This window comes from Salmo salar, chromosome 13 (assembly GCF_965601325.2).
Source record: "Salmo salar chromosome 13, fSalSal1, whole genome shotgun sequence".
NCBI lineage: Eukaryota > Metazoa > Chordata > Actinopteri > Salmoniformes > Salmonidae > Salmo > Salmo salar.
The window spans coordinates 45,076,339-45,097,627 of NC_138303.1; the positions used below are offsets into that span (position 1 = coordinate 45,076,339).

The 21,289-nt window shown below is 45.2% G+C and overlaps 2 protein-coding genes across 3 annotated transcripts; both read left to right on the forward strand.

Moving 5' to 3' along the window:
- Window positions 1-222: 222 nt before the first annotated feature.
- Window positions 223-15,557, forward strand: LOC106567023 (isocitrate dehydrogenase [NAD] subunit gamma, mitochondrial). The gene is made up of 12 exons (XM_014135799.3): window positions 223-370; window positions 6,382-6,426; window positions 7,442-7,539; window positions 9,252-9,361; window positions 11,079-11,139; window positions 11,361-11,493; window positions 11,638-11,771; window positions 12,090-12,192; window positions 12,426-12,572; window positions 12,824-12,918; window positions 13,058-13,118; window positions 14,281-15,557. The coding sequence occupies exons 1-12, from the start codon at window positions 290-292 to the stop codon at window positions 14,380-14,382; spliced, it is 1,170 nt and encodes a 389-aa protein (XP_013991274.1). The 5' UTR covers window positions 223-289; the 3' UTR covers window positions 14,383-15,557.
- A 627-nt stretch (window positions 15,558-16,184) lies between these two features.
- LOC106567025 (translocon-associated protein subunit delta) lies at window positions 16,185-20,676 on the forward strand. 2 transcript variants are annotated; one of them, XM_082960147.1, is made up of 7 exons: window positions 16,202-16,378; window positions 17,580-17,663; window positions 18,240-18,358; window positions 18,437-18,511; window positions 18,656-18,745; window positions 19,333-19,398; window positions 19,860-20,676. In XM_082960147.1, exons 1-7 carry the CDS (start codon window positions 16,330-16,332, stop codon window positions 19,962-19,964), a joined length of 588 nt encoding a protein of 195 aa, XP_082816273.1. In that variant the 5' UTR covers window positions 16,202-16,329; the 3' UTR covers window positions 19,965-20,676. The 2 variants fall into 2 exon arrangements, with proteins under 2 accessions (XP_013991279.1, XP_082816273.1); XM_014135804.3 differs by lacking the exon at window positions 17,580-17,663 and having other exon boundaries at window positions 16,185-16,378.
- Window positions 20,677-21,289: the final 613 nt, after the last annotated feature.

Here is a 21,289-nt window from a genome sequence, read left to right on the forward strand (position 1 = left end):
AATTCAAAGGCACCCCTTCGATGTAAAGTTGTTTTTGACAAAAATGAAAACGTGTCAGTCTGTCACTTTCAGGAGGTTGGAGTAATACCATGTTCAACTATTTAATTTGTATTGGAGAAGCATTTCCTGCCAATCTTCAGACTGAATTGTCTTTGATTCCATTGGTCCTTAAACGAAAACTCTACACACCCGGTGCATCGGGCCATGTAAAACGAACTCCCCTAATATTCTCTCTGCTGTGTGGGCACGAGCAAATGTGCGTGCACGCTGTCAGTCAGATTGCATCAAGATGGCCGCCTCCAGTGCAGTGCTTTCAATGTCCAAAATCATCAAACCCATTTGGGGTGGACGGTTGGCAACGACGGCAAAAGTAAGACCGTTTTTATGATTCACAGTTATGATGATAAAGGAACTACATAAAACTAGGTTTGAAAGAAATAGTGTTTCTAGACTAAAACACAAGGTCATATCTGGTTAGCGTGCTAGCTTCCTGGGGTGCAGTCAATACTCCAAACAGTTACAAAACTGTTGGGTTTTTTTTTCAACAGAATGTAGCGTTTCTATTGGACAGATTATTCAGGTAGGTCCCGCCCTCTTTGCCGTACCTGGACAATAAAACGAAAGTTAGGTATGTAACCAAGGTTATGTGAGCTATATGGATCACTTCATTATATTGTTATCACTTTGGTGGAGAGATACATCCGAGGTGAGGATTTACTCCCGTGAGGCTGGGGTCCGCCCCTATATATAGACCCCATGGCCGCAACACGTTCTCTACATCATTTTTTGAGGCACCTCTAGCACCGTAGAGGATTGGATTGATCCATATAGCTCACATAACTGTGGTTACATACATACAGATCGAGACGCAGGTGCTGTCAATGTGGAAGGGGGGTCCCGGCACAGTCCCTGGAAGGGGAGGCGACGCCCAGGACGGCTGAACCAACCGCAGAGGGAGGTGCCACATTTACCCGATAGTACCTAGCAAAGGCGCAAGAGGAAACCCAGCTGGCCGCAGCACAGATATCAGAGAGGGGCACTCCTCTCAGTAGAGCTCAGGACACAGCCGCACCTCATGTTGAATGTGCCACCACAGATCCCAGCACTGGCCTGCCAGCCAGGCGGTGTGCTGTCGTAATCGTGTCCACTATCCAGTGAGAGAGTCTCTGCTTTGATAGCCCAGCCCCCAGGACCCTCTCACCATAGCAGACAAAGAGCTGGTCTGTTTTTCTCACTGACCGTGTCCTCTCCACATAGGCAGCCAGTGCCCTCACAGGGCACAGCATGCCGGAGGGAGGCCCAGACTCCCCCGCCACTGCCAGGGGGTCGTAAGCAGACAGGGTAAAAGGGATGTTCACATGCCTGTCTGACAGAATCAGCTTTGCCAAAGCTACCAAGACCAGATCCAGATCCCAGCTTGCCATTGAGCAGGTCCTAGTTGGACGCAGGCGACGAACCCCCTTCATAAACCTGGAGACCAAGGGATGACACCCCACTGGCCTGTCCATCCACCCCACATGGCAGGCAGATATAGCGTGCCAAATACCCTCTCAGTGTAGAGGCTGCCAAGCCCTCATCCAAGCGAGACTGCAGGTATTGGAGGACATACTGCACCCTGCATGACTCGGGCACAACCTCAATACCAGTGCACCAAGAGCAGAACAACTGCCAGCGCAACTGGTATGCCGCGGTTGTAGCCAGTGCCCTTGCGCTCTGCATGGTGTTCATTACACCCTCCTGTAGTCCTAACATGGACCATTGGTGCCGTTCAGTGGCCAAGCCCACAGACTGAGGCAGTGCGGCCTCGGATGCCTCAGAGTTCCCCCGGCTTGAGACAGCAGGTCTGGTCTCATGGGAAGTTGCCAAGGTGTCCCAGACGACAGGGACAGGAGAAGGCTGAACCAGCGTCGTCTGGGCCGGTATGGGGCCACCAGAAGCAGACAATGCTCTGCCATCCTGGTCCTGTCCAGCACAGCCTGGATCAGGGGAAAAGGAGGGAATGCGAAAAGCTCCATCCCTGGCCAATCATAAGCCAGAGCATCCAAGCTCAAAGGCCCTGGTGGCGCCGACATGGAATACCACAGGGGGCAGTGTGCGTTGTCCAGGGAGGCAAACAGGTCCACTTGCACCATCCCGAACTTGTCCCACAGGTGCTGCACCACTTGGGGATGTAGGCTCCAGTCCCAAGGTGGCGGGCCCTCCCTCGAGAGCATATTTGCTGCCACATTCAGGATGCCAGGTATGTGCGCGTAGAGATGCTAGACGTCCCTGAGCCCAGAGAAGGAGCTCCCGTGCCATAAGATGGAGGCGGTGGGACCTCAGTCCACCCTGATGGTTGATGTAAGCCACCACTGTGGTGTTGTCCGTTTTCACCAGGACATGTCTTCCTTTCAGGTGTGGAAGGAAAGACTGCAGGGCCAGCAGTACAGCTTGGCGCTCTAGTGTGTTGATGTGCCTGCCACTCCAAGGGGGTAGCCAACAGCCGTTGGACAACCTGCCCTTGGTTCAACCCCCCCTAGCCAATCTGGGAGGTGTCTGTGCTGACCAGCTCTCGGCAGCACATCCGCAGCATCTCCACCCCACCCGAGAGAAAGGAGAGACAGCGCCACCTCAACAATACCCTGAGGCACTGTGCGGTCACCCGCAGCTGACGGTGGCGCTTCAGGTGCAGCCGGTGGGAGTTGAACCAAGGTTGAAGGGCCGGAGATGGAGCAGGCCCAGGGGAAGCAACAATGAGGCCGCCATCAGCAAGTCCAACGGGCGTTGGCAGGTTAGGGCGGATACCACCTGCACCTGACGAAAGGGGTCGAGGCAAGATGAGATCGGCCTGAACCCTTCTGGTGGGCAGGCGTGCTCTCATGAGGACTGAGTCCAGTTCCATGCCAATGAAGGCAACCCTCTGGGTGGGCGTCAGATGACTCTTCTTGTCGTTTACAGTAATGCCCAGCCCGCCGATGTGGGTCAGGGGCATGTCTTGGTCGGGGCACAAATCAGCCAATCCAGGTAATTGAGGATCAACAACCCTAGGGACGTGAGAGGTACCAGAACAGCATCCATGCACTTTGTGAAAGTGCGAAGTGTCAAGGAGAGGCCGAAGGAAAGAACCATGAATTTGTAAGCCCTCCCATCGAAAGCAAATTGTAGGTACTTTTAATGAGCTGGATGAACAGGAACATGGAAGTATGCCTCCCTCAGGTCCAGCGTCACAAACCACTGGTCCCTGGACACAGCCTGCAACATGCAGGCTGGGGACAGCATGTGGAACCTCAGTACCTTCAAGTACCCATTGAGGTTGCGGAGGTCCAGAATCAGTCTAAACCCTCCTTCTCTTTTTGGGACCACAAAATAAGTGGAGTAGAAACCACCTAGCTGTTCTGTCTTGATCTTGCAGATGGCACCCTTGTCCAGGAGCACCGGAATTGGAATCGGTACCACTTGAGCATTGTGGACAACATTTACATTACATTACATTTTAGTCATTTAGCAGACGCTCTTATCCAGAGCGACTTACAGTAGTGAATGCATACATTTCATAGAATTTCATACATTTATTTTTTTCTGTGCTGGCCCCCCGTGGGAATCGAACCCACAACCCTGGTGTTGCCATCACAATAATAAAGACATGAGCGGAAAAGTTTGGGGCGGAAATGGCTGGGATAAATCCCATAATGCTATGTGAATGAAGTCTTACATCCCTCCAGGGCATTAAAAACAATGATTATTGGATTACTTCTGACATGTTTATTTCCCTGACCATGGTTCATTGCTTGTTAACTATATTTTGGACTTCTACCCAAGTGCGCTACATAATGACTGAATCAAATGTTTCAAAAAATATTAATTTTTAAAACGTAATCTACAAGGGAATGGCATTTGTCATTATGCCATGTCTTAGTTTATCTTAGGTCAGGCTATTGTTCAATGATATTTCAGTCTAAGTCAGGGTTTCAAAAACTATGAATAATTTAACTGCACCATTAGGCTAGCTAAAATGGCCATAACCAACTGGGCAACCAACTGGACAACACCCATGGGGACTCCACACACTCCTCCCACTTTGCCCTTTGAGACTGGGAGAAGTGGCCAGGGAAGGGTGTGTCAGGGGTCCTGCCAGGGCCCACCTCTCCTCTGGCGCCCCGAGCTCCTGGGTCCCCTGTGCACATCCCTATGGCGGTGAGGTTGAGAGGTTGTAGCTCCACCGCACGCTGTGCCCCTCCCTGCTGTCGTCCCTCCAGCACGAGGCGATGGGGCAGGAGAGGGACCCCACCGTAGTTCAGGTGCAGGTGGGTGGCGACCGTCCGTCTGCCTTGGACCCGGGAACTGAGGAGGCGGCATGAACCGTCTCAGGGTCTCCCAGTCCCTACGAACCTTATCGGTCTGCTCCAGAATGTCATTAACCCTTGGGCCAAACGTCAGCCCTGGGGTGATGGGGAGAGTGGCAAATGTGTTCTGGAGAGCAGCTGGCAGACGGGATTAGGCCTGCCAGAGATAGCGCCGGGAGGTAACCACCTGCGCCATGGTCCATCCGTTGGAGTGGGCCACATCCCTCTGGAGCAGGGAAAGCAGGCGAGACAACTCCATCGCAGCACGGCCGCGTTGGAGGCCAAGAGAGCAGAGGGACCCATATGTGGCTTTCAAGTCCCAGCCTCAGTGGCGGGTTCCACCCTTTAATCTCCCAGTCCGGGAGGACCATGGCAGCTATCATGGTGTCCGTGGTCGGGTACTCCCAGAGGCCGAGTGACTCTGTGCCTGCAACACAACTCCGTGGTCCAGTCTCTGCTGTGAGTCGGAAGCGCCCCCAGGCAGAGGCCCAGCTCTCCTGCAAGGCCTCGATGAACTCAGCAGAGATGGGGACAGATGGAGAGTCATCACTGTCCTCCAGTTTGATGTGCAGTGGCAACCCGAGTGAGTAGGCCTCTCGAGCTGCTGGGGGGGCGATGAAGCCCCACTGCCGGCTTCTGATGGCCTGTCAGCCTGGTAGCCCCGCTCACGGTGGTGAACAGTGCCAGTATCGTCCCCCAGTAACAGCCTATCACTGGCCAACAGGGATCAGCTGTCGTCGGCATCGACGCTATCAACCTCCTGACACAGGGAATGCGCCCTCCGTTCAAGGTGGTCCCAGCGGTCCGACTCCTGCACCCGTCCAGGACTGGCAGTAGATTGGCTCTGCCTGCGGTGGCTCCTGCCACGCTTCCTGGGAGGGGTACTGGGCCCAGTAGAGGGACTAACAGCTCGCTGGCGCACCACTCCTGAGGGAGGGAGCTTGTCCGAGCCTGGCCGACCCACTCGCGAATGGCCTCCAATCGCGCCAGGCGCAGGCGTTCTGAGAGCACCACACAAACAGGCATCCAGTAGGGCGCTCCACCGCCCTCTTCGCGTGGCTCAAACCCAGGCAGTGCATACACGAGGTATACGGATCTCTTGTTTTTCGCCAACTGCAATATTACCTAGCTGGTTTAATATCCAAGCAGGAAACAAAAAACAGAATCATATGATGGAGTAACTCCATTTTAAAGAACTCCAAAGTTAATGTCTCAACGTAGTGGAAGCCCACCACGATACTCTTACATTCTGCAGGGGAAAGAACAAGAAAAAAAACCCTGCAGGGTAATTAAAGCGATTCACAACACACGGAACAAGCCAGTCCGCAAGTTGTGTAAAGTAAATACATTCTGTGGCAGCAAGAGCCACCAATATATTAATGGATGCACACGGAGTCATAGTATAACACTAACGAAACACAAGCACGACAAACCACGGGCGGAAGATATAGATCAACAGCACGCAGCGAGTGGCGCTTCCCAGATGAGGGGCTGGCTATGTGGCCAGCTGCTCCAGGCTGCAAACAGCCAGTGAGTATACTTCCAAGCAAGGTATAACACTTACTAGTGACTTACCAAGCGAACTTCAGAAAGTTTGTACCTTAAACCATACGGACGTCCGCCGAGAAAATGAAACGGAACGCGTGTCGCGGCCATGGGGTCTATATATAGGGGCGGACCCCAGCCATGACACAGGTGTACACGGGAATAAATCTGTAAATCCTCACCTCGGATGTATCCCTCCGCCGCGGAGTGATACCAATATATTGGAGTGATCCAATATAGTGAAACATTAAACGCTAGTTTTCGTTGCAAAACATTTGGAGTAATGATTACACCCCTGGTTAGCATCAGTAATGATTACACCCCTGCTGTCTCATCATTTTTGTTTCCAGAATTTGTTCTTAACTGACTTGCCTAGTTAAATAAAGGTAAAATAAATACAAATACATTTATACTGTACTGTTGAATGTGTATCACTACTAGAAAGCCTCACAGGTCCTTAATAACCACATAATCCACAAATTGAGTTAGCTAACGCCCTGTTTTGTTTCCTCAGGTTTTTGGAGCCCCAGTGAGCAGTCGCAGAGAGAAGTCAACAGTAGTGAGTGCCCATCTTGGAATCGGTATCAACTAGATTATCTGTGGTGTTATGAGTAGGCCTAAATCTTGTGAATGTTGTCTGGCCAAGTCTTTCCTCAACTCCACAATGTATATCACATCACTGGAGTTGAGCGGAGACCACTGTTGGCGTACTGAACCTCCGACTTCGAATCGCTGTCAGTCGATACTTGTAAAAATGTACATTCTTAAACTCTTACCGTGTACCTTTTCTTTGTTTGCTGAAATCCACACTTTTTAATAAAACCTTTGTCAAATACAACCAGTGATTGTTTCCTCGCATCGACTGACAGCGACTCAATGTAGTCACCGCAACTCAGCTAGGCCTCTTAACACTTGACATTTTAGCTACACGAGTTGCCTGGTACACTTAATTGTCAGAAATCATACGGGTTGCTGTCAACTATGTCTATTTGAAGCATCATACTAACAAGGTAGTGTAAGTTGTGTGATGTAGCTAGCCTACCCAGGTATTTTACTATGACCAGAACGAGCTTCACACTGCCACTCTGTCAGATGAAAACGTTTCTGAGGGACATTCAGACGGAACTCTAAATACTTCTGCTTGGTATTGATTATTGTTGTGTTGATTTGGTGTGACAAAGCTAGCTAGCTAACTCTGCTAACGAACCCAATTGTCAGCATCCAGCTGAGCCTGTGCAACCTGATCAAGCCCCTTTACAAATTTTTGGGACCACATTGGGGAGAGGGAATCAAGGATGAGCTACCAATCTAAGGGGGGAAGGGCAACTGTTGAATTTCAGGTGCTTTGCTAATCTCTCACTGTATTGTTCCGCTTTTCCGGCTGTGTTTCTACAACTAACAGGGACAAATCATTGTAAGTACCAGATTGCATCCCATCACATCATGTTACAGGCCTCCACATACTCATGTTACACATAACAAACAACACACCTTATTCACACAATTGCCACACAAACGTAGCATGGTAACTCTGGCAGAACAATACACAATGATGACAAATGTGTACATTTCAGCCCCCTCCTGCAAAGTATGGTGGCAGACACACTGTAACTCTCATACCTGGAGATGGTATTGGACCAGAACTTCTCAATCACGTCAGGGAGCTCTTCAGGTCAGTTAAGTGTGTTTTATAACAATCGATAACATGTTTATGAGCAGTTATTCACAGTTTATAAACGGCTTATAAACACAGCCACTAATATGTCCCTGGGAGCTCTGAACATCTGTTAAAAGGAACAAGCCACTCTAAAACTATCCTTTGGTATTTGTTGCATTAGTCCACTGTTGATACAGTTCCACAATGTTATTAAAATATTTAACATTCAAAACGCTCTTTCACTTGTCACATCATGATGATGGGTTTTGATCATCATGACGATGTGACAATTAGCATTTTGAAAGTTGTATATCATGAGTGTATTACCAAAATATAGTTTTTGAGTGGATTATTCCTTTAAGTTTATTATAACTGGTTATAACATTCATGGCTTATAAACACCTATACCAGTTCATTAATTAAACCATTTCTATTTAATATACACTACCGTTCAAAAGTTTGGGGTCACTTGACATTTCCTTGTTTTTGAAAGAAAATCACATTTTTTGTCCATTAAAATAACATCAAATTGACCAGAAATACAGTGTACACATTGTTAATGTTGTAAATGACTATTGTAGCTGGAAACGGCAGATTTTCTTTTTTAATGGAATATCTACATAGGCTTACAGAGGTCCATTATCAGCAACCATCACTCCTGTGTTCCAATGGCACGATGTGTTAGTTAATCCAAGTTTATCATTTTAAAGGCCTATTGATCCTTAGAAAATTGCAAAGGGGTTATGTTAGCACAGCTGAAAACTGTTCTTCTGATTAAAGAAGCAATTAAACTGGACTTCTTTAGACTAGTTGAGTATCTGGAGCATCAGCATTTGTGGGTTCGATTACAGGCTCAAAATGGCCAGAAACAAATAACTGTCTTATGAAACTTGTCAGTCTATTCTAGCTCTGAGAAATTAAGGCTATTCCATGTGAGAAATTGCCAAGAAACTGAAGATCTCGTACAACGCTGTGTACTACCCCCTTCACAGAACAGTGCAAACTGGCTCTAACCAGAATAGAAAGAGGAGTGGGAGGGCCCCGGTGCACAACTGAGCAAGAGGACAAATACATTAGAGTGTCTAGTTTGAGAAACTGACGCCTCACAAGTCCTCAACTGGCAGCTTTGTTAAATAGTACCCGCAAAACACCAGTCTCAACATCAACAGTGAAGAGGTGACTCAGGGATGTTGGCCTTCTAGGTAGATTTGCAAGGAAAAAGCCATATCTCAGACTGGCCAATAAAAATAAAAAAAGATTAAGATGGGCAAAAGAACAGACACTAGACAGAGGATCAATTAGCCTTTCAAAATGCTAAACTTGGATTAGCTAACACAACGTGCCATTGGAACACAGGAGTGATGGTTGCTGATAATGGGCCTCTGTATGCCTATGTAGATATTCCACATAAAATCTGCCGTTTCCAGCTACAATAGTCATTTGCAACATTAACAATGTCTACACTGTATTTCTGATCAATTTGATGTTATTTTATTTATTTTTTTAAATGGACAAGAAATGTGCTTTTCTTTCAAAAACAAGGACATTTCTAAGTGACCCCAAACTTTTGAACGGTAGTATATATTGGATTAAAGCAGTAGTGAGTGGCTACCAAGTTCCTAAAATGTTATTCACAGCTTATAAACACATCGACATATGTCTCATATATACGTAGTGGTACAACCAATGAGTTGAGGTAGAACGACTGAGTCTGTTGTGTTCTGTAGGTTCAGCTGTGTGCCTGTGGACTTTGAGGTAGTGAACGTCTGCTCAGCTACTGAGGATGACATCAACAACGCCATCACTGCCATCCGCCGTAATGGAGTGGCCCTCAAAGGTAGGAGAAACACTGTAATGCTCATAGCACCATGCTCTTGTACTCACATTGTAGGCAGGTTCCAGCTATAGAACCAATTATCCATAACTGCAAATGTGTCACTCACTGCAATGTATGATCAATTATCTGTATTCTATAGAATGCCTATAACCAGGGGCGAAAATCTGATATCAACTTTGGAGGGGACAATTACATTAAATTTTCTCAAGAGCAATTCCTGAGGGGGACACCAAAGGTAGTGCTGTAACACCTAGCCTACATTGTAATATGGTAAATGTATATTGAGGAACCAAAGAAATAAGGTGTTTGCCGTACTCCTAACTACCGGTACCCAAAACTACACAACTAATCACAACAGCAATACCATTGCCTTTAACAAATCTTAGTTCAGTCACCAGTTTAAGTTGAGAGTGGGGGTATCCATGGCATTTTCCAATTATGTTCCTATTTTACAAGTCAAAAAAATTGAGAACCTTTCATAATGTTGCCAAACAAAGACTCAACAAACTTACCTGAGACTCCCTGTCTCTGCCAGTCTGTCCCTGCATATCTAATCCCCAACTCTGCTGTCTGTGTGCCATCTGTTGCCTGCTCTGCCTAATGACATCATTGTGAAACATTTCCATTAGAATGTCATTTCTTTCTTATGAACATTTTATCAACCAGTCTTTGAGATATTAGGCTACTTGGGTTCTTACTATGCGTTTTGGTGTATTGAAAAATACTCTGATGTCCGTCTTTTATTTTTCTGCCATTTTTCTACCTGGCTGGCTGGCTACACACACAGTGTGTAGGTTATTTACAGTAGGAGATGGGCTTCTATCATCTTCAATCATTCTATTTGGGTTTCGATCTAAAAGGTAGCTAGCAAATGTGAAACGGATTAAAATGACGAGTTGACAGCTGTATGAGTTCACCATTTACACAACATGTGCTGCAACCTTTTGTAATTTTAATAGTTTGTTTCATATTGGCTGGCTTCCAACAATAGCAGAATTTGCAAAGCTAGCGAGCACCAATTCAGTTTCAGTGGTGTTTGCTATAATCTTTGCTACCCGGGTTAAATAAAGGTGAAATAAAATAAATAAATAAAAGTTCACTTGCGACAATTTAGCTTTTGCAACGAGACCATTAAATATATTTAAGACAATGGTAGAAGAGAGTGTAGTTCTGTTCAGTTTGGATTTCAGTTTATCGCTAACCTTATCACAGGGACTTTGAAGCACTAACTTACATCATCTGCATGCTGATTCCATCTTTGACGACCCCACATAAATGGAATAGGTACTAGCTAGCTTAATAGTTAATATTTGCGCGCTAGCTCTGCATATTCAGCTAGTGTGTGTGCGCGATTGACTGGATTAACCTCACGTCAGTTACGTGCATTGAGTGCCTTTCAGACAGTAGATACGACCTCTCTGTTACCTAGCAAGCTAAGGAACTGGCAGTGGATCAAACCATTGTGAGGCAAAGGGTGGGGGGGTTGCAATCTTTTGAAACTTAAAAACGCGCTATTAAGTGTCTATAATCAGCACAATTGCTTTCGTTGCGTATTATTAATATTATTTAAATTACATAGTTATCTTTCAGTGATATATTGGGGGGGGGGAAATCATATTTTTCCCAGGATGGGGGGGTCGTGTCCCCCCCCGTCCCCCCCGGGATTTCCGCCCCTGCCTATAACACTCACAATGTTTATGCATTTGTTTGTTTGTAGGTAACATTGAAACCCTCCACACCCTGCCTGCTTCCCACAAGTCCAGAAACAACCTCCTCCGGTAAGTAAAGGTTTCTATCCAACGGTTTATTTAAAAAAGACAGAGGACATCTTCCTCGAGTGCTCCGTTTCTGCTCACGGTTTGCCGATCTCTAGCCCAAACGGTCGTCTGTTGCTCTGCGGCTCTCTCTGTCCAGCCCTGTCAGCTTACAATGTCTCCACCCGTCTCTCTGTCCAGCCCTGTCAGCTTACAATGTCTCCACCCGTCTCTCTGTCCCCCAGTACCACTTTGGACCTGTATGCCAACGTCATGCATTGTAAGTCCCTCCCTGGAGTCCAGACTCGTCACAACAACATTGACATCATGATCATCAGGGAGAACACTGAGGGAGAGTACAGCAGTCTGGAGCATGAGGTTACACACACGCACAGACACACACGCGAACGCGCACACGCTCACACACTTTCACTCCCCTCAACTTATCCCTTTTTTTCATTCACTCTCTTTGCTTTATATAACCTGTGTTAGCATCCCTCTCTCCTTCCCTTCCTCCTGTAGAGTGTATCAGGGGTGGTGGAGTGTCTCAAGATCATCACCCGGACTAACTCTCTAAGAATCGCTGAGTATGCCTTTAAATTGGCCCGGGAGAAAGGTCGCAAGAGGGTCACTGCCGTCCACAAGGCCAACATCATGTAAGTCAAGTCAGCCGAGGTGTAGATGTGTATTCCACCCGTTGTCTGTTATGACTCACACTCTGAGCGCTTTGGGGGCTGCGGTCCAATTGTGTCCCCTTCTCCCCAAAGTGTGCACTCGTTCACTCCCCCTCATAAATTGAAATGGGACAGAGTTGTGTAAGAAATATGGTGGTAACTGCACCTGCCCCCTAGCCCACGCGTACACTATTCCAATGCTTTGAAAAGCACGAGGTGGAGTGAACAAGTCAAGTGGACACTTCAAGAAGAAGGGTAGAGAGTCAGAATGCAACCAAGGGGTTCTTTTCCCCTTCACAGGAAGCTGGGAGATGGTCTGTTCCTGCAGTGCTGTAGAGAAGTGGCTGCTGGGTACCCTGACATTGCCTTTGACGCCATGATAGTCGACAACACCACCATGCAGGTATGAAAACCAATGTTATCTTTATTATACAGGCACACCAGAACGTTTTTACCTGTTCCCAGATCTGTTTGTGCTGTCCCGCCAACTCATATGGCCGTTGATATTGCCATGAGTTGGCACTTGGCAAGGCGGTTGAAACAGATCTGGGACCAGGCTAAGAAAGTTTATATCTCTTTTGTCCATATTACTCATGCTCATTTGTGTCATTTACCCATTCCCCTCTTATTCCCTAGCTGGTGTCCAAACCACAGCAGTTTGATGTGATGGTGATGCCCAACCTGTATGGGAACGTGGTCAGCAACGTGTGTGCTGGCCTGGTGGGAGGGCCAGGGCTGGTGCCAGGGGCTAACTACGGCCGCGACTATGCTGTCTTCGAAACGGTCAGTCCACTGGGCACCTGTAATGTCTGCAACTCTGATAATGTAATACGATGCTCCTACAGTGGTTTATTGAGACGCACCTACAACAGACAACGTCTCGATCCCATCGGGATCTTACTCCAAATAGGGCTTAGCGTTTGTAAATTGAGGAGTGAATGCTGGACTTAAACAGTAGTCAGTTGACTTGGCCATGTATGTCAATGATCTCTCGATATGCTCGCTCTCTTGTCTTTTCTCTATGTGACTTTCAGGCCACCAGGAACACAGGGAAGAGTATTGCTGACAGGAACATTGCTAACCCCACTGCCATGCTACTGGCCAGCTGCATGATGCTGGACCACCTCAAGTAGGTTCACCTTGCATCGTCTAATGAAGGGGCTGTTTCTAAACCATGACGATGTGTATGTGTTATCTGAGCAGCAGTCAACTTGTTGAACAGAACAGATGACATGAAAGTCAACTCATTGTATTTCTTTGTGTCTCAGGCTCTTTGATTATGCCACTATGATCAGAAATGCAGTCCTGACAACCATGAACGAGACTCAGGTAAGTCAGGTTCTCTCACCTCACTGCACAATACACTCACCAGGGGTGTATTCACTAAGAACTCCCGAGTGGCGCAGTAGTCTAAGGCAATGCATCTCAGTGCAAGAGGCGTCACTATAGTCCCTGGTTCGAATCCAGGCTGTATCACATCCGGCGTGATTAGGAGTCCCATAGGGCGGCGCACAATTGGCCCAGCGTCGTCCGGGTTTGGCCGTCATTGTAAATAAGAAATTGTTCTTAACTGACTTGCCTAGTTAAAGGTTAAATGTAAAACCTTTTTTTTTTTAAGAACCCAACCGAACCAAATGAAAGCAAATGGAATGAAATGGGGAGGGACCTAACTGAATTTGTCATTGTAAAATGTTTTCCGTTTGGAGTAAACTGTGTTGCAAAATGTTTTGCAACTGTTTGCTACGATGTAATGAATACACCCCTGCTCAATACTCTCACCTCACTGCACCCATATCACGCTACTCAATACTCTCACCTGACTTAACACACGTCACTGCTCTGTATACACACACACACCTCACTGCCGACTGACCTCCTGAGGGTCTGGCCAGTTATCAATGGATAATTCAGCCGCGGCCTGGTCAGAGCGGATGGGCGGGGGGCCGGAACATAATTCTAATAATTTGTACATTGCAAATTGACCACAACAAAATAAAAATCACTCACTTGGCCTAGCGCAGGGTCGGCAACAGGCTGCCCATGGGCCAAACCTGTCCCGCAGGCAGCCTGTTGCCAACCCTGCTCGAAGCCAACTTGTCCATCCTGTAATCAAATGTATGCTGCTCTATAGAGCCTCTTCATCGTACAAAATGTTACCATTGTACCCACTGATTTATTATCAGTGTAGAATCCCTCTGAGCAGGGTGTGATTGATAGTAATTCTGGGGCCTGGGGAGAGCAACATTACAGAATATTCAGAAATAAATGTATTGTGTAGAGTAGATATGATTGTCGGTCACGGAGAATATGGAATGGTGTTCGGTCTATTTGCTCTATTTATATCTGTTTCATCTATATTGTTTCTTTGAGTAGAATGTGATTTGTGACTAGTTATCTTGCAGTTGCACACAGCTGAGAGGGATATAATGGCGACATTGACAATTGTCTCAAGTATCATTCTGCCTTTGTTAATAATATTCTTCTTCTGCAGTTGCACACAGCTGACATTGGGGGGCAGGGAACCACCTCTGAGGTGGTCCAGGCTATCATGAGGAACATCCAGAGCAAGGGGCCTCTCACCAGCGAGCTCTGAACACACACACGCACTTTGTGGATGTCTCGTATGTTTAAAACAGCTGTAATGTACTGTATGTGTGTGCTGAGTGAGTGGGGGTGTGTTTGTGCATGTTTGTTTCTATAGTGATACTCCTCTGTGTTGTTGACGTGTGGGAGCGGTTCAGTCCTGTCTTTACACACACACACACACCTCTTTCAGACTAGCAGAGTGTATTCATCAGTTGTCTTCTCCTTTGTATTCATGTCTGTGTCAATGATTAAGTTTAATTTCACACCATTCTGTCTTTCCATAACCATTCCCTGGCCGGTTCACTCACATTAACCTTTGTGCATAAACAAAGGAAGTAGTAGGCCCAAACTCTACATCAGTAATAGCATGCTGTAGTGAAGAAGTAAAAGCAAGGATCTATCTCTTAGGTTTAACCCCAGGACATGATAGCCACTCTCTGCTAGGTGTATCCTACAACCCAGCACATAATAGCTAGATTGCAACACATTCAGCTCTGCTTGAGACATTGGCTTTGTTTGATTGTATTTAAGCAACCATTCTTGGGTACATGGGTTCACTGTAGTCATTTGTGAGAGTTGAAACGGTTTTAGTATTTTCTCACAGTACAAATGACAAAGAAAGAGTGTAAACAGTTATGTTTCTCACAGTACTGCAATCTTGATAATAAATGTTTTGATGTTCTTCTCACACTCCAGCAGTGCTTAGCCTTGGGTCTCTGTCTTTCTGTTATCATCTTTATCAGATGCTGCTCATCTTTCCCAAAATCAAATCAAATCAAATGATTTACCATTGTCATTTCTGTGTCTTTAGATCAATTCACACTCTTTATTTGACAAGGTTTTTGTTTTACTGTTCTATTGAACTTTTATCTGTTACATATGTTCTATAACAACGGTGTCTTCATTTGAACAACTCAGAACTGTACACTGAAATGCCATTATTATATACTTTGTCAAACATACTGTTTTTCACTTGATCCTTTGAAAAAACTAAACCAGACTTGTGTATCTCTGTGTTGTACTCGAAAGCAACCAATGTGTTTGTACCTCAAATACCTATATACTGTCTCTTATTAACGTACAGTGGTTGAAATCTAGAGTGATCCCAAGGACATTTACCTGCTAAATGAAATTGTGTTTATTTTGGTTTCATGTACTATGTAAAAAGGTTATCTAAGCCTACTTTTGTTGTGTAATACTTTTTCAGGATCCAACACATTGCTTGGTAAATTTCAGTGCAATAGATGCTGCAACAAGGGAACGGTATTGGCATCCAGGCAAATTGAAGGGATATTTCCCAAATGGCACCCTATTCATTATATAGTGCACAATTAGTCAAAAAGTAGTGCACTATATAGAGTGCCATTCGGGACTTACTCAGGCAGTTATTTTGGAAATAGTAAACATACCTGTAGAGACAAAATATGAGTTATGAAAGGTAGGGTGCAAATACTGCTTGTCAGAAGTATGATTTAGGTTACGATTAGGAATGACTGAAATACGTAAAGGAGGGTTAGTCAAACAGGAATTGGATTTTATTTAATCCAACCTGGATGTGATAAACAACTCCCTTTCTCTTTAGAAATACGTTTAGGCTATGTTACCTGGAATTAAATAACCCAGAAATGCGTATCTGATATTGTTACATCCATGTTTGAATGGTACTTTTATATTGAATATACTTTTACCACCATGAAGTATGTTTTAGACTTATTTACTTAAGTGAAACACCGTAAAATATGTAGCTTATTCTAACGGGCCTATAAAATACACTTCCTACAGTCTCAGTGAGAGGTGACGTGTCAACACAGCCACGTTCCCATAGTGCATTGCGCTGATACGGTGCGTTACAGCGCAACGGTCTGAAAGCTGACGTAGACGTGTCTGCAACAACTGCTGAAATAACTAGCTGCGCAAGTCTTTGTCGTGTTAAAGACATTTTGAGAAATCAACCATGATGATCCGAATAGCCGCGTTTCTTGCTCTTGTCTGCTTGTGCACCGGTGAGTAATTTCAGAGAGATTGCAACAGTAACTAACTAGCGTCAAGGAAATCTACAGTGCATTTGGAAAGTATTCAGACCCCTTGACTTTTTCCAAATTGTTACATTACAACCTTATTCTAAAATGGATGAAAAGATTTCCCCCCCCACAATCTACACACAATACTCCACAATGACAGTTTTTAGAAATGTTTGCAAATGTATTAAAAAAAAACTAATATCACATTTACATAAGTATTCAGAACTTTGACTCAGTACTTTTTGGCAGCGGGGAGTTTCTCTCGTTCTTCTCTGCATATCCTCTCATGCTCTGTCAAGTTGGATGGGGAGCGTTGCTGCACAGCTATTTTAAAGTCTCCAGATATGTTCAATCGGGTTCCAGTCTGGGCTCTGGCTGAACCATTCAAGGACATTGAGGCTTGTCCCGAAGCCACTCTTGTGTTGTCTTGGCTGTGTGCTTAGGGTCGTTGTCCTGTTCGAAGGTGAACATTCGCCCCAGTCTGAGGTCCTGAGTGCTCTGGAGCAGGTTTTTGTCAACGATATCTGTACTTTTCTCCGTTCATCTTTCCCTCGATCCTGACTAGTCTCCCTGCTGCTGAAAAACAACCCCAAAGCATGATGGTGCCAGGTTTCCTCCAGATGTGACATTTGGCATTCAGGCCAACGAGTTACGTTTTGGCTTCATCAGACCAGAGAATCTTGTTTCTCGTGCCTTTTGGCAAATTCCAAGCTGGCTGTCATGTCCCTTTTTACTGAGTAGTGGCTTCCTTCTGGCCTCTCTACCATAAAGGCGTGGTTGGTGGAGTGCTGCAGAGATGGTTCTCCCATCTCCACAGAGGAACTCTGGAGCTCTGTCAGAGTAACCATCAGGTTCTTGGTCACCTTCCTGACCAAGGCCCTTCTCCCCCGATTGCTCAGTTTTGCCGGGCGGCCAGCTCTAGATAGTCTTGGTGGTTCCAAATTTCTTCCATTTAAGGATGATGGAGGCCACTGTGTTCTTGGGGACCTTCAATGCTGTAGAAATGTTTTGGTACCATTCCCCAAAGCTATGCCTCGACACAATCCTGTCTCAGAGCTCCACAGACAATTACTTTGACCGCATGGCTTGGTTTTTGCTCTGACATGCACTGTCAACTATGGGACCTTATATAGACAGGTGTGTGCCTTTCCAAATCATGTCCAATCAATTGAATTTACCACAGGTGGACTCCAATCAAGTTATGGAAACAGGATGATCAATGGAAACAGGATGCACCTGAGCTCATTTTCAAGTCTCATAACGAAGGGTCTGAATACTTATATACTTATTTCTGTTTTTATTTGTAATACATTTGCTAACATTTCTAAAAACCTGTTTTTACTTTGTCATTATGGGGTATTGTGTGTAGATTGATGAGGGAAAAAATGTATTTAATCAATTTTAGAATAAGCCTGTAACGTAACAAAATGTGGGAAAAGGCAAGTGGTCTGAGTACTTTCCAAATGCACTGTATTCGCTAGCTAGCTTACTGATAAGAGTATGCTAGTAAACTAGCTATTTATAAGTAATATCTTCATATTTTACCATGTTTGAAACTATAAATCTAGGAAAAAAATTCTAGCTACCGGTATGTATTTGGATAGCTGGATAAGAAGGTGAATGTTAGCTAACAAGGTTGGATAGCTAGGTGGCTAGCTACAGTAGCCATTCTATTCAACCCAATTTTGCAGATTTGATCAATCTGCACCACCAGATAGTTAGCTAGCCAAGTCAATTATTTTGTTATGCACTAGCTAGGCTCTCAGAGTAGAAATGAACAGTACCTTCACATTAAGGTAGCTAGCAAAGACTGCTTGATTTCATTTCTTCCCATGTTGTTTAGGTGAGAGCTGTTCAGACCCAGTGATCACCCCCTCTGCCTACACCACCTCTGATGCCGTCATCTCCTCTGAGTCTGTCTTTATCGTGGAGCTCAGCCTGGCCTGCGCCAATGGAGCCCAGGTACTGTAGTTAGACACGACAGACAGACACACCTCTCTTTTTCTCATCACGCTCTAAATGCGTATCTTTGTTCAACAGAGTGTGGCTCTGTATGCTGACGTCAATGGCAGACAGTTCCCCGTGACCAGAGGCCAGGATGTCGGCAAGTACCAGGTAAGAGATGGTATGATGTGTCTGATGTGGACATACACTATGGATGTCCAATATACCAAGAGTCACTTGAGCCTCTGTGCACATGCTGTGGGTTTATGACTTAGTTTGTCATGTCTTCGCTCTGTCTCTCTCTGTGTTTCTCAGGTGTCCTGGAGCATGCCCCACAAACAGGCCAGCTCCGGTACATACCAGGTCAAATTCTTCGATGAGGAGTCCTATAGCTCTTTGCGCAAGGTAGGTGCTTCATTCCTATTTGTCTAGCTATGAGTGTAACTGCGGACTTTTGTCACGTTCAAGACAACCCTGAAATTTCTGACTTGGAAACTCGTAGAAAGATGAGTTTCCTGCTTTTAAAGTATCAGAATCAATGAATACGAAGCTCTACGCAAAAAAAAAAGTGAGCAAATTCTTACCCAGAGGTTCCTAGTGGTCTTGAATGCGGCATCACTCACACTTGGCAAGATAATCAGCGATCTAGCTACCAGTCATTTTCAATGGAAGGAGGAGACAGCGGCTTAACAGTTGGTTACTAGACAGCAAGAGTTCCACATTTTCCCAAGTTTTGCACATTTCTTTGACGTGACCACCCGATAGCCAATCGTGAGAGCGCAGCTCGATGCTAGCAAGCTTTGACATTGGCTAAAAATAACTGGTTATGCATGCTGTTTGAAAGATACAACCACCAGGGGAGATCTCAATGTCTTGATTGTTGATTATCTCTGCAAGTGTAAGTCCAGAGTAAAATATTTGTGCATACTGTCAGATATGACCTATAGCCTTATGCAATTGTGTGTATTTATATTTGTTTGTTTGTTTTTTAGGCCCAGAGGAACAATGAGGATAGTGACTCCATCCAGCCTCTCTTCTCTGTCAACGTGGATCACAGGGTGAGTCAGCATAGACAGAATAACAAATGAATACTCGATGAAAGACAGTCATGTCTATAGTATACGCATTACGCATAGAAAATGGAGACGTCACAAACGGCAGAAGAGGAAACACTACTGGAGGCACCTTGCCGTTTTTGGAGACAGTGTTGTATTTGGTTGCAAAAGGCAGTGGGCCGCAAACTTACGGGAAATACGTGAATTGTTTTCACAGTTAGCTGAGATGTTTAGCTAGCTAGTAAATGTTAGTTACACAAAGCTCAGACACGTTTTTGCTAGTTCAAGTAGCACAGTTCTGTCAAACACATCAGTCTTCAGAAATGGTGTCTCCAGTTTACATTTATCAATTGTGTTGCACCTTCCATGTGTCTTCACACATGATGGAACACTCGCATTTAGTGTTTTCCATTCTCATCTGAGATTCCTTCCTAACTGGTGCTGCGTTGTCTTGTTGTTTCTAGGGTGCATGGAACGGCCCGTGGGTGGCTACTGAGGTTATGGCTGCTCTCATCGGTATCCTGGTCTACTACCTGGCCTTCAGCGCTAAAAGCACCATCCAGGCATAAAGGACTGCAAGTCCCACAGTTCTCTGCAACTGGAACTCTAAAAGACTGTTGAATTCTGGTGTGATTTTTCTACTAATCCAGAACAACAATTTGCCACCATCCATTTCGAGATGCGGAACTAGTTGTTTTATATTTTTTATTTAAAAAATTTTAAGCAGAAAAAGCTATTGCATTTTGTCAAGTTGTGGTAAAAATTGCACACCTCAATCAAACCCGATGTACCCCACTAACTGAATTGAGCATGGTCATTTTGTGTTCAAAAGCAAACCCAGGTCCTGAAAGTTAAAGGACTGTTTCTATATGCCAACACTGACTTCCTTTCACAGCCTCAGGCTTATTGTTTACCTACCGGTGGACTTGGCCTCTGAGAGACAAGAATATCTGTCCATCATTCTGTGGTCTTTCTTGTGAAGGACCTTCATTGGTACTGATACTACACAGTCTAAAATGACTGGTTCTGTATCTACAAGAGTCTCAGTAGGAGTGCTCTAGCAATACTGATCCTAGATCGGCACTCATACGCTGAGATACTGTGAATACGGACACTGGTGTTTTAAGAGTCTGATGCCACTGTGGACTTGGCAGTTGCTGACTGGCTGTGTCTTACCTACAGTACATGGAACTGTTGCACTGGCTGGCTGAAGAGGCCAAATATTCAAGTATTGGTGATTATTTGTGCTTGGTGGTCAAATGAATAAATGGTTTGCTTTTCTCTTACTGTGTCTCAATTATGCTGCACACATCTACATCTAGGGGCAAAACATTATCCAAGGCCACACTACAATGCACCAAACTAAAATGAGTTACTGCTAAGAGTATGAAGTAGAGCAGGGGTCCCCAACTACATTCACCTGCGGGACAATTTGTTTCTTGAGCAGATGGTCGAGGAGCCTGATCATAACTATATATCATTTTTAATCGCAAGAAGCCCAGAGTTTTCAAAAACCCACATTTCTAAATAAAAGTACTGTATACTAATATAGTATTTGAAAAAAATAAAATCCCACGGTCTGCCTGTTGAAGACCCCTGAAGTAGAGCATGACCTTAGTGGTGAGGATATTGAAGGATGTGTTGCCTGCTACATTACATAGGATACCTGTTAAACTGTATAGGCTTTTATCATAGCTGTGTCCCAAATGGCACTCTATAGGGCTCTGGTCAAATGTATTGCACTGCACTATATACAGGTATCTGCCAAAATAATGGAAACACTTGATTATATGAGAGATACAAATATATACTGAAAGCATGTGCTTTCACACGTGTGGTTCCTGAGTTAATTAATCAATTAACACCCCATCATTCTTAGGGTGTTGAATAAAAA